Source organism: Hyaena hyaena, unplaced genomic scaffold (genome assembly GCF_003009895.1).
Source record: "Hyaena hyaena isolate Hyena2069 unplaced genomic scaffold, ASM300989v1 scaffold_1351, whole genome shotgun sequence".
Lineage (NCBI taxonomy): Eukaryota > Metazoa > Chordata > Mammalia > Carnivora > Hyaenidae > Hyaena > Hyaena hyaena.
This window is the reverse complement of record NW_024081979.1, coordinates 307,914-320,929: the sequence shown is the minus strand read 5'-3', so window position 1 is coordinate 320,929 and position 13,016 is coordinate 307,914. Positions and strand designations below refer to the sequence as shown.

The window sequence follows — 13,016 nt, the reverse complement described above, 5'->3', positions numbered from 1 at the left end:
AAGAGACTGGAAACAGCAAGCTCACGCTTGGTTTGCTACCAGTATTGGGACGAGCCAAGCTGATGTTCTTGATGTGATTCAGCATCACCTCTGTGACATTCTGGCCAAAAAGTGCCCAGTGTGGATGTCACCACGAGGAAATAGCTGTGCTGGGGGTAACTGCCTGGACCCTTTAGAGTGTTGTGTTGGTGAGGATGAGGGCCCGGGTTAAGGGAGGCACAAAGGAGAAAACCGCTCTGCAGGCCATAACAGGCCGTGAAACACATCTGAGTTTGTCCCCTGGATCCGCAGGCTGCATCGTGTCGGTCTTCAGCTGCTTGCTTCCCCTTTTGGGAGGCTCATCCAGGCTCAGCGTGGGGAGCGGGGCCTGAGCGCTGGGAGCGGGAGGGGCTGCCGGCAGCCAGCCTGAGAAGGCCCCTGGCCACCTTCCATGGAGTGGGCCACATTTCCTGGCGTCCCAGGGGACACATCTCTGGTCCAGACCCTGCTCTCAGTGTCCAATGTGTGCCAAGACAGAGGGTTGACAAATCTGCCATACTGGGCTCCGGGTTCCATAGTGGCTGTACCATTTTCCATGCCCCATAAAGTGCACAGGCATCCTCTAGAAGCAGAACCCCAGCCCAGTGACAATGGCTGTCGTGAATGCAGGCGATAAAGAGAGTCCCGGCTGTGAGCAGCAGCCCCTGACTGAAGGAGACCGGTTAGGGTGTCCTTCAAGCAGAAAGAAGAGGCTATCGGGTTCAAACTCCCAAACGCAAATACATGGGTGACTCTAGGTGAGTGTTTGTGGGCTGAAACCGTGGTGACAATGTCCTGTGGGGTATAAGATGCTATGGACTTAAAATACGGGATACGGATAACACATCAGTGTGTGAGGGAAATGGCTTAATTCTGACCTTGTGTTGTCTGAGACGAGGCAAGTACAGGTCCCTGGACTGTGATACATCAGGGCACCTGTTGTTTAGTTTTATTAATCTTTTAGAGAATGAGCAAGCTGGGGAAAGGGGCAGAGGGAGACCAGGAAAGAGAATTCCCAAGCAGGCTCTGCACTGTCAGCACAGGGCCCAACGCAGGCTCGATCCATGACCGTGGGATCATGACCTGAGCAGAAATCAAGAGCTAGATATACAGCTGCCTGAGCCCCCCAGGCGCCCCCAGGGCACCTGTTGTGATCTTCACAGAAACTATTCAGAGAAGGTTACCTTATTAGAGACAGGAGACAGACGATAAAAATAAAGCCAAAAGGAAGGCAAGAAAGAACAAAAGAACACGGACTGGGACAGACAGCAAATAAGACGGCGGACGACCCCGCTCTCAGTAGTGTCTCCAGACGCAGCGGGACCAGACTCTCCAGTCAGAAGAAAAGATTGTCCGGCTCGATGTTAACAAGGCTGGCTTTCCCAGCAGACACACAAAAGGAGAATAACACGTGAAGTTACATATAAAAAGAGGGAAAACCCAAGTCCTGTGAACGGCAGGTGAAGGGAAAGGCGGCGCAAGGCAGGATACGTGTCCGGTTGGGCATCTGTGGGCCCATCAGGGTCTCATTCGGAGAACTTCGGGAGGGACCGAGCAGTGGGGCGTTTCTCTGGCTGCAGCACCTGGGAGGTTGGCTACGCTTGCTGGGCCCGCGCGTGCGTGTGTGTGCGTCTGTGTGTGCGTGTGCGTGCGCGCGCACACACACACAGGCACACTGTCCGTCTCTGTTTTGGGCTGACTTGTAGGCACACAGGTTCCCCCACAGGGCGTTTCCTCTTGCAGGTCACTGGCCAGAACTTTCTGTCGTGTCAGCCTGCAGGAAAGGCCCAGGGCACTGATGGCCTCAGTTCCCAGAGCCAGCCTTATTGTCTACAGGTTTAGATAGGTGACCAAATGCTGGTGGCTTGCCCTCCCTTCTTTTTATTTTTTTTAAATTTATTTTTATATTTTGAGAGAGAGAGAGAACGAGCAGGTGAGGGGCAGAGTGAGCGGGAGACAGAATCCCAAGCAGGCTCTGAGCTGCCGGCGCAGAGCCCGATGAGAGGCTCAAACTTGGGAACGTCGAGGTCATGACCTGAGCTAAACTCAGATGCTCAACTGACCAAGCCGCCAGGCGCCCTTCCTGTCTTCTCTTCTCTTCTTCTCTCTGCCCTTTGTCCTCGCGACTTGCAGCCCATGTAGTGGGGTTGGCTCTGTTCTGCAGGCTGTGGAAAATTAAGAAACCATGTTTTTCTTGCTTTTCACCTCAAAGATGGGCTTCTTTATACATGTGAAAGGCTCACCAGGGACCAGGAGGGAGGCCCGCGGTCTTGCACACATCGGAGTCCAGGCTCGGTCCTGCTGGGCGGGGTTCGTGCCACGGGGGACACACAGGCGTGCAGGGGGCGGGGCGCGTGCTCTGCGGGCTCGGGACTTCCAAGCTGGGATGCCTTTTCCTCTTCAAGTTCAAGTTTTTTTTTCGTTTGACCAAATGAGCGTTTATAGAAAGTAACCAAAGTTTAACATTCCTTAAAGTAACGGGGAAACTGAAAAACAGTTTCGCACTTACCCCCTGGATTTCAGCGCCGTGGTCCTCATGGTGGGGGTATCGCTGGCTTTACATCTTTCAGTATCCCAGAGGACTAAGAAGTCTAGAATAAATCATCTAGAAATAACGTTTCATGATGGGGAGGCTGGCTTGGTCGTTGGACTCTTGGTCTCTAGGTCGTGAGCGTGAGCCCCACATTGGGTGTAGAGCTTACTTTAAAAATTTTTTTAATTAATAAAAATAGAACTGTATGATTCCTAAAGAATTTTGGTGTTGCAGGCTGCCATCCTGCCATCTGCTTCATGGCAGGTCTAGATAAGGAACTGCACATAGACACAGGCCCAGGGACGGGCGTCTGAGTGTCCCGTCCCTTCCCGTGAGCCTTTGGACAGGACATGTTCCCAGGGGGCTCCGGCGGCCGTGCGTGGGCGGGTGGGTCAGAGGAACCGTGTGGCGGTAGGCAGCGACCGGCCCCTCCGGTAGAGGGACGTGGAGTACCTGCTTCCCGAGCCGGCGGGGAAGGTCTGCAGCCGCGTCACCTCCGGTGCTGGGGCCTCGTTGGCCAGAGGGGGAGGACTGCCTGGCTGGCACTCCTCACATTTCCATGGCCTCGGGTGCCCCTCCTCCTGAGACCGGATGCCAAGGCCCCCGGGAGACGCTGTCCCCCTCGGTTGGGCCTGTCTTCAGGCCCCGCTGCCTGGCCCAGCGCAGCCCCGCACGTCCCGCGTGATGGGTATTCAGGGCACCGAGGTGCCTGGCCCCCAGTCTCGTTAGGCCGCCTTTTCCTGAGTCTGTGCGTGGCACGAATGGGGGGCAGTAGGGTGCTGGTTGCCCACAGGGGTTCCGTCCCCATAGAGACCGTCTCCTCTCCCGTTCTGTGCACGGAGGACACTGGAGTCTGAGGGACACGGTGCTGCGCCCCGGGTCCCCTCATATGGAGCATGTGCAGGAGGGAGCTGCGCACTGTGGGTGGTGGTGCGCTCGCCACAGGTCAGGCTGGGGCTCCCGGTGGGGCGGGTCCTGCGCCACACGGCACCCCAGCCGCCAGCAGGGCCCCCATCACGCGGTAGCCATCGCAGAACCTCATCGTCCATTTCTCTCTTTCCTTAAGCCCCTGTGTCACTCTTGGAGGGCAGTCTGGGAGGAGGAGGTACCCGCATGCTAGGCAGGGGTGCAGGGTCGCTGTCCCGAAGGGAGAACAGCACGGCCCCCAGAAACTGGCACAGAGGGCACCTGGGGGCCCTGGTCGAGCTGCCAACTCCTGGCTTGGCCCTGGTCACAATCCCAGGGTCATGGGATCGAGCCCCACATCAGGGTATGTGCTGACAGCGCAGAGCCTGCGTGGGATCCTCTCTCTCCCTCTGTCCCTCCCCGCTACTTGCTCCTTCTCTCCAAATACATAATTGAATTTTAAAAAATAATTCCGAACAAGGTGCATTATTCAGTAGTTGGTTCTAAGAGCTGGCTCTCAGCTTTGATACAAGGAATGAGGTAATGTTACTTACCCACACATTTTAGGTAAGGAGCTCAAGTAAAAAAATAAATAAAAATCTCCTAGAGCATTCGAAGAAAACCAGGAGAATATATTTGTAATCTTGGAATGAGGGAGGCCTGCCTTCTAAGATGCAAAGAAATCTATGAAGGAAGTGATTGGTAAATCCAATTTTGTACAAACAGAAAACTCTTGTAGGACCAAAAGAACAAAGTTTAAAAGAAAAGTGACATTTGGGGAGAAAGTACTCACTCGCATGATCAGAGGTCAGTAGGAAGGGTATTTAAAGGCATCAGTAACTCCCAGGAGACTCTCAAACAGCCTGGAGAGGGCGCGCACAGCAGGAGCAGGGAGGTGACAGGTGCCCAAAACGCCCCCAACCCCTGAGGGCGACGCGCCCTACAGCCAGGTGGCTGTTCTGGCTGGTCAGTAGGACAGCTAGTGGCCGCGAACTTCCCCCTGGGCCACGAGGCTGCTCGCCGCGCCGTGAAGGCGGAGGTGACCAGCAGGCGGCATGGCAGCCTCTGGTAGACACCCATGCGCCTTCCCCTCCTGGCTCCCGCGACCCTTCACAGACTCGCGCCCGGGAGTCCTGACCTCTTTGAAGTGGTGGCCCCGGTGTTAGTGCTGCTGTGGCAAATAAGCCTGCCAGTGGCCTTTAGCGGGCGCAGGAGCAGGAGGGTGCATCCCGTTTCTAGTTACATGTGGAAAAACGCAAATCGAGGCGACAACTGTGTGCGCATTTAGACGTCTGCCTAAATGCACAGGAAATATCTGGAAGATGCCCAGGGCTTAAGCGGTCCCTCTGGGAAGAGCAGAGGGGCCGGAGGCAGGATGGAGGCACTGGCCCTTCGTGCTGTCTTTTCTGGGTTCTTTACGTGTGCGGCTCGTAAATTAGGGTGTCTGGACGGTGCTGGGGATGCACACATATCCTTGGCCTGCTGCTGACCTTTGCTCCCTGTTCACAGGTGCGGGTCTTGGCGGGAGCCTGTCAACCCCTACTACGTCAGCTCCGGCTACGCCTTCGCCCCGGCCACCAGTGCCAACGACAGCGAGCAGCAGAGCCTTTCCAGCGACGCCGACAGCCTGTCCCTCACCGATAGCAGCGTGTGAGTCCCCTCTTGGGTGAACCCCCTCCCCCCCAGCTGCACGGACAGGCTGTGCTACAGGACATGTCCTTTACAGTCACTGCCTCTGTCCCAGGCCAGGGCTGCTGGGACCTTTGAAAGGGAAGAAACCAAGGAAGCGGTGGTTCAGCCTTGTCGTCAGCGTTCACAGTCTGGGGTTTGCTTTACAGACAGGTGGCCGAGCGGGGCGGGTGGCGGGGGTGCGGGCCTCCCCCTGCGAGGCTGCTTCCTGTGCAGGGGTGCTGTTCTGTACCTGTCACTGCGTAAAATCTACTCCGTCGCCCGCTCTGCGTAGGAGATGGGGAGACAGGAGCTGGGGGGAGTCGGTGTGGCCGGTTTCCAGCCACCCTGGCGCCCGGACGGTGCAGGGACAGCACAGGGCTGCACACGTCTCCGAGGCCTCGGTCGCCGTCCAGAGCCACCTGGAGCCTCGGCGGCCCTCGGTGGTGACAGTGGACCTTCTCCTCTCGTTGTCCTCTGTAGGGAAGCCCCCCCTTTGTGAGAAAGGACTTCCTTTCTGACACTCTCGTCTGCCTTGGCAGGTGGCTTTTCGGGGCCACCCAAAGAGTTGGGTAACCCTCCGTGGTTATAGCAGGGCGCTGCCCAGCCAGCCTATCAGGGTCACTTGGGGTCTCGGCCACCGTGAACATCAGACTTAGCAGCTTTAAGACTGTGTGCCATTCGCCACCTGGCCACCACTGATGGGAAGGGCCCGGCCGGGCCTGGGGCCAGGACCCAACCTCAGGCACCCTCCGACACCGGCAGGGCCGGAAGGGAGCCCTGGACCAGGACAGCGGGCGGCTGTGGGGCGCCCTCTCCCCCCGGAGCCCGCGGGGCACGTGAGGCGGGCCTGCAGCGGTAAGTCGGTTGCCAGAGATTTTGTCCCCAGCCGGCTGGTTTCTTCCTGGGGAACATTTTCGAGAACCAGATAGGGTTAAGTAACAAGGAAGAAAAGGGCTACTAACCGCTTTTTAAAATTTGTGGCCCCCGTTTTCTGTGCTGTTTTCTTTTTTTTTTCTTTTTATGTTTTATTTATTTCTAGGAGAGAGAGAGAGACAGCGTGAGCAGGGGAGGGTCAGAGAGAGAGGCAGTCACAGACTGAAACAGGCTATAGGCTCTGAGCTGGCTGTCAGCACAGAGCCCGACGCGGGGCTCGAACCCACGAACTGCGAGATCATGACCTAAGCGAAAGTCGGACGCTTAACCGACTAAGCCACCCAGGCGCCCCTTTTTTTTTTTTTTTTTTTTTTTTTTTTTTTTTTTCTGTTTTCATGCTGGCTGCCTCTCCTCTCCGGCCAGGCCATGTCATCGTGCATCTGGGGCCCTTTCTCTTTTGGGTGGCCATATGGTGGTGACATCACAAGGTGGCTCTGTCCCTTTGGGTTCAACTTGTGTGTGTGGATGGATTATTTCATTCTTCATGTCACGTCTTTTTTTTTTTTTTTTAAGTTTATTTTGGGGGGGGGTCAATAAGCAGGGGAGGGGCAGAGGGAGGGGGAGAGAGAGAATCCCAAGCAGGCTCAACTGACTGAGCCCCCAGACACCCCCTTAGTCTCACATCTTTAAGATGAAATGTTGATGTGTTTTTAGCCGTTTCTTCCTCAAAGTGCCTGCGGTTTTAATAGCACCTGCTGCGACCCCCCCCCCCCCCCCCCCCCGCCAGGCAGCAAACAGCGGGCCCCGCACTCATACCATTTGGTTTTCTCCTCCCAGGGACTGGGGACTACGGTGAAGATGCACTTGCCAGCACATGTTTCTTGTAAATTCTCTTAATTCTCTCTAAGGAAAGGACATATGTTTGCTAAAGGGAAAATCTAAAATTTTTAAATATTTTTTTCCTGGTACTGTATTCTCATTGGTTACACTAAGATCAGAAACAGCAACAGGAGGGGTGCCTGGGGGCTCAGTCGGTTAAGCATCTGACCTCAGCTCAGGTCGTGATCTTACAGTTCGTGAGTTCGAGCACTGTGTCTGGCTCTGTGCTGTCAGCGCAGAGCTTGCCTGGGATTCTCTGGCCACCTCTCTCTCTGCCCCTCCCCCGCTCGTGTGCAGGCCCTCTCTCTCTGTCTTTCAAAAAAGAAATAAACATTAAAAAAATAATAATAAATGATTTTCTATCTTCTGCTCCCTCCCCATGTGTGTGCTCTCCCTCTTTCTCTCAAGTAAAAATAAATAAATAAATTAATTAATTAAAATTTTTTTTTAAGTGTAGGAATAGACATAGAATGTAAGTTATTTGAACGTGTATTAGAGGCAAAAAGCAGGGTGGTCCGTTTCTTCTAAATTCTTTCTCCGGGGCACGGCTGCCCTCGGCCGGTCAGCCACACGGTGAAAACGGTGGCAGCGTGGCCCACGAGAATGGACACGGGCGTCCAAGGACAGCGCCTCATCCAGGGGCCTGTGGGACCTTTAACCAGTGCCTGGTCAAAGCATATGAGAAACAGGTTGGTGGCTCGGGACACCTGGATTAAACCACTGGGGCAGGTGATGACATTTTTTTACTGCGTTTGACTCGCCCCTGCGCTTGACGCCTGTCCCCTGGAGCGCCCCTGCTGGAGCACTGAGCCGGTCGCACCACACACCCAGCTGGTGCCCAGATAGCTGGGGGCACCAGGGCAGTGACTGGAGAGATGGGCCGTCCCAGCCTCATTCCGCCTCGTTCCGCTGTAGTCCAGCCTTTCCGCCCAGACCTGGGCTTTCGGGCACGTGTCAGCAAAGCCGCCAGGCCGTGGGGCAAGGGGTGGCTTCCCTGGGCTGCCCAGCAGCTCCTAAGTAAGATGAGACTGTGGCCGCCCTGGTGGGTCCCGCTGGGAGATCAGAGCGCTGCTCTGAGGGCACCACTGACCCATCCCCCCACGCACCCCCTCCACGGGCCGCGCTTGGGAAGGAGGCCAGGGGACACAGACCTTCGCCCACCAGAGGACAGGGAGGCCAAAGTGTTTGGACAGCCAGACGGTTTCCGGCCTCCTCCTTTCCCACTCTGGGAGCTGGGAACCTGGTCGGGAGTCCTTCAGCGAGAAGTTACATGGCGACCTGGAGGGGCCGCTCTCCAGGCCTTCTGCTCGGTGGGCGTCGCCACGTCACGGGGCTCCTGTTGGCCGCCGTGCTTCTCACGATAGCTTTAAATAGCGGGGAGAGGCCTGGAGAGCTGGGGGGATTGGGCCTGTGCAGCGGGGGAGGCGTCAGATCTGGCTTCTGCCTTGAGCAAGTGCACTTAGTCACGTAGAGACAGTGTGTAATTTGATTCACATGGTTATTCTAACCTTCAAGAGCGTTTGTAACTAAAACGTCAAGGAAACTACATCGCGTACCCCTCAGAGAGACTCCGCTGCCGGGCCAGTCTTCCCTGGAAGGCAGCAGAATAACATAGAACCTTGGAGGTCTCTTTCAGGGTGTCTAAGTTGTCTTGGCTGTCTGTGTGTGGGTCCGTTGAGAGCGCCCTCCCAGACACACACACCGGGTCCACCAGGGCGATAAACGACAGGTTGGGGAGTGTTTTCGGCAAAGGCGTAGTAAATAGTTCAGGCTTTGTGGCCACATACAGTCTCTGTCACATACTCCTTTCCTGCTCCCCGCCCCCCCCGAACTTTAGAGAGAGATCATAAGCGGGGGAAGGGGGGGGGGAGGGAGGGAGGGAGGGAGAGAGACAGAGACAGAGAGAGAGAATCTTAAGCAAGCTCCATGCTCGGTGTGGAACCCAACGTGGAGCTCGATCCTACGCTTCTGGGATCGTGACTGAAGCCAAAATGAAGGAGGAAATGAAATGACTTGACGCTCAACTTACTGGGCCACTGAGGTGCCCCTCCTCCCCATTCATAGCTCTCCGTCTGCAGAAATCAGGCCCGGCCGCTGCGCTCCACACAGAGCCAGCACGGTTTCGCTCCATTCTGTTGCGTTGTTGCGTTTGCACTCACACCGAACTCTCTCTCCTCCGGCCAGGGATGGAGTCCCACCGTACAGGACCCGCAAGCAGCATCGCCGGGAGGTGCAGGAGAGCGTCCAGGTCAACGGGCGGGTGCTTCTACCTCACATTCCTGTAAGTTCTGGCCACACGGCCACCCACACCCCGTCTCCCAGGTCAGGGCTCACCGGCCTTCTGGGACCATGTCTGTCCCTTCTCCCTCCTTCCCAGGGCCACTGTGGCACTGGGCAGTGGCAAGGGCATCGCTAGCTTCCTTTGAGCTCAGCTCCCGTCCAGGGGTAGCATGTGGCCAATGCGTGGTCACACCCTGCATGCTGGTGAGGACAGCGTCGGTGGCCTGTGGGCCTGCGCTGTCCTTTCAGAGGGGCAGGGAGGACCTCACATACACCTGCTGTGCAGTCTTCCCATCCTGTTAAGTGAGACGCTTCTCCTCCACGTGGGAGAGCAGCTCGGAGCCCCCATCACTGGCCCGATACCAGGCCAGCCGCCCGCACAGGCGACCTCTCTGCACCTCTGCCCGGAAGCCTGGCGGCAGCAACGCTCAGGCACCGTGAGCACCTGCTGCAAGAGGTGCCTCAGCTTCACCTCTTGGATGAAAACAGTGAGGGGACAGTGGTCCCCCCCGCTGTGGGCACTGGGGGGGGCCGGGGGGGTCTTCAACAGAGCAGTCCGGCAGCCCCCCTCCCCCCCGCGGAGACCGCCCACCAGACGGAAAAGAGTTCTCGGGGAAGAGGAGGAGAGCTTGCAGGAGCCTCTGACTGTAGGTGCTGCAAGCAGCCATCTGCGGTTTCTGTGCAGGCAGAGGGAACCTTTCTCAGGGTCACCGCCCAACCGTCTATGGCCGTGGCTCCTTAGAGTCGTTTAGCTACTTGAATTTCCAGGTAAGAAAGGTGATTGTGGTTGAGAAGAAAGGATGTGGATAATCTCTTGCTTCTGAGAAAAGGATGGTCCGTGCAGGGGGTGCCTGGGCGGCTCAGTTGGTTAAGCGTCCAACTCTTGATCTTGGCTCAGGTCATGATCTCACAGTTGGTGGGATCCAGCCCCACATCGGGCTCTGTGCTGACAGCAGGGAGCCCGCTTGGGATTCTCTCTTCCTCTCTCTTCTGCCCTTCCCCTGCTCGCATGCTCTCTAAATAAATAAATAAGTAAATGTTAAAAACGGAAAAAAATAAAAGGGTGGTCAAATGTCTTGTCACCTGCCAGCCAACCCTCAGCACAGCACAGACTTGACCTAAGCCAGGCGCCTCCTCGTGCTGTCGGCCGGCCGGGGCCGCACATGGCCGTGCTTTGCCGCGCGCTAGTACCGCTAGTACGTGTGTCTCCCAGCAGTCTTCGTGGATCTTTTTTCTTTTTTCTTTTTTTTAAGGTTTATTTGTTTTGGGGGGGCGGGGAGTGAGGTTAGGGGCAGAGAGAGGGGGAGTGCGAGAATTCCAAGCAGACTCTTCACTGTCAGTACGGAATGCGATGCCAGGCTCTGTCTCGTGAACCGTGAGGTCATGACCTAAGTCGAAGTCAAGAGTCAGACGCTTAACTGACTGGGCCTGGGCAGGGGGAGCAGGAGGGGAGCCTGGGGAGCCTGTGTCCCAGAAAGGAAGGGGGTGAGTGGATGCGGGAGCCGTGGGGAGGTGCTCCCTCCTGCCGAGGCCCAGGCCGTGGAGCACGGGGGTTAGTGGCGGTGAAGTAGGAACGTGTGCGTCTGCGCTCACGGACCGAGCACGCCGCGAGTGTGATGAGCAGCAGGACACTCGCGCCCACCCAGGTGGCCCCCGTGCAGCCGTCGCTCCGTGGGACAGAGTGACTTGGGGGCCGAGGTGCCACCAGCCATGCTGGGACACGTGGACGCTGTTCTTCCCCCAGGACTGTGAGAGGCCCGGGGCCCTCCCGCCAGGGACGTCAGCAGGCCGCAGCCCACGTTGAGGGCCGTCCTGCACAAGAGCTGGCTTCAGACCTTCGGAAGCCACAGGGCCACAGAAGTCCAGAGGAGACCGGCTTGTTCCAGACTGAACGAGTGCAGAGAAACGGCCCGGCTGAGCACCATGGGCCTTGGCGGGGGAGGAAGGGAGGGCCATGCCGGGCCTGTGGTGCCTCGGGGTCCAGGGGCGCTCACGTCAGAGAGCCTTCCTCTGTCACACCTACCGACAAGGTGATAGGGCCTTAATTCAAACAATGAAACCAAGCGTATTCAACAAAACGAAAAGAGAAAATTGATGAGCTGGAATACAGACCTGGAAAGATGTCTCAGGATGGGGCACAGAGACTCTGGAAGAGACAAGAGTCAAAGTGTCATTGTAGGAATGTTCTAGAATTGAGGAAAGCAAGGAATCTTCAGGTTTTGGAAGGTTCTGGCTGAGTCAGCATGAAGTCAGAGCCGAGACAGGCAGGCATGGCTGCGAGAGCCGAGCTTTGCCACGCGGTGTGGACAGTGCTGTGGCCTCACAGGTGTCTCCCCTCGGTGACCCAGCTGCCCGGCAGGGCCAGGAGCACTCCCGTGTCTGTGCTGACCCTCGGGCGCGGCCCTCTGCAACCGCTCAGTGAGGGCAGGCGGTCCTGTGCGTCCTGGTGACGTCTGCATGCTGGTTACCTTCCAGACAGGGTTTAATGAGCCCCTGCTCTTTGAGCTGGTCACACGTTCAAGGGAACAGGGATGGCTGGAGTGGACTGGGCACGGCCAGGCAGTCAGTGTGGACGGGGAGCCAGGGGTCATCGGCCTCCTCACCTACCTGGGCTTTGTTTTCTGGGACCCAGAGTTAGAAGAAGATGTTGACTGCTGCTTATCTACGGCGTGGGGAACTTCTGGGTCTACGCGGGGGCCCCTGTGCCTGCTGGCTCAGGAGACGGGCCTGGCGGGGGTGTGGCGGGGTCGCACGCTGCTGCAGGGGGGCGGGCACAGAGGCAGCTCAGCCTGGGGAGCCGGCCCCTGCGGGGGCACCGCGTCCTTGTGTGGGGGAACGGGGTGCAGCCTGGAGCCCAGCCTGGCCGCGTGGTCACGGCAAACAGGCCAGCATGTGGGTCGGTGACGGCAGTTGGGGGTTCACAGTGAAGACAGGGCTCGCTGCATCGGTTGTGTCCGGTGTGGGCTCGTGCGGAAACGGAGTGGGACAAACCTCACCCGAGTGGACTCGGGAAGCCAGCAGGGGGAGCTCTCATGCCGTCCCAGCGGGAGCGCCGGGTACAGGGAAGGACACACTGGGTCCCCTGCACAAATCAACCTCCCCGGCGCAGCCAAGGAGAAGCCGTTGTCAGCTGGACGCTCACTTCTCTACCGTGGACTTCTGTTCACGGCAGCCCCTCCCACCTTCCCCTTCTCCGTAAAATAGTGTCTTTTCCTTTGTTTGTGGGAGTTGTCACTTCTGCCACAGATTGCTTGTCCCCAGTCTCAGCTCTTGGCTACTCCTGAATAAAACCATTTTTGCTGGTAAGACAACTGACTTTTATTTTTAAGGGTAACATTTAAAAAAAATTTTTTTTTAAATTTTATTTCTGAGGCAGAGACAGCATGAGCAGGGGAGGGTCAGAGAGAGAGGGGGAGACACAGAATCTGAAACAGGCTCCAGGCTCTGAGCTGTCAGCACAGGGCCCGACGCGGGGCTCGAACCCACTAACCGCGAGATCATGACCTGAGCCGAAGTTGGATGCTTAACTGACTGAGCCACGCAGGCGCCCCAAGGGTAACATTTTTTATCTAACAACCCAAAAGAAAATGTTTCTCATCCTGGCAGTGGTCGTGGTTGAGGTGTCTCCTCCGTGGCTGGTGACGCCCGCCTGCCCCAGGAAACTGTGCATGTCCACTTTGTCGGTGGGTTGGGGACTTGGGGGGCGGGGTCTCAGGTGGGCCCGGGGAGCGCAGGGCCAGCGGCACAGGCTGTGCTGCCCTGAATTCGGTGGCGCTGCCCCGGGTGGTCCTTGCTGCGTGACTTCCAGGGGTCGGGGCCGGGACGAGTAGCCGTGTGGGTGTCGGTGCAGGGAACA

At 57.2% G+C, this 13,016-nt stretch overlaps 1 protein-coding gene across 3 annotated transcripts in view; it reads left to right on the top strand.

The window, feature by feature from the left end:
• The window catches only part of AXIN1 (axin 1), a 57,942-nt gene that overhangs the window by 29,656 nt on the left and 15,270 nt on the right, over positions 1–13,016 (top strand). For all 3 annotated transcript variants that reach the window (XM_039223424.1, XM_039223425.1, XM_039223423.1), the window contains exons 3-4: positions 4,967–5,107; positions 9,065–9,161. In XM_039223424.1, the coding sequence (XP_039079355.1) occupies positions 4,967–5,107; positions 9,065–9,161 (238 nt within the window). The remainder of the gene's footprint in view (positions 1–4,966; positions 5,108–9,064; positions 9,162–13,016) is intronic.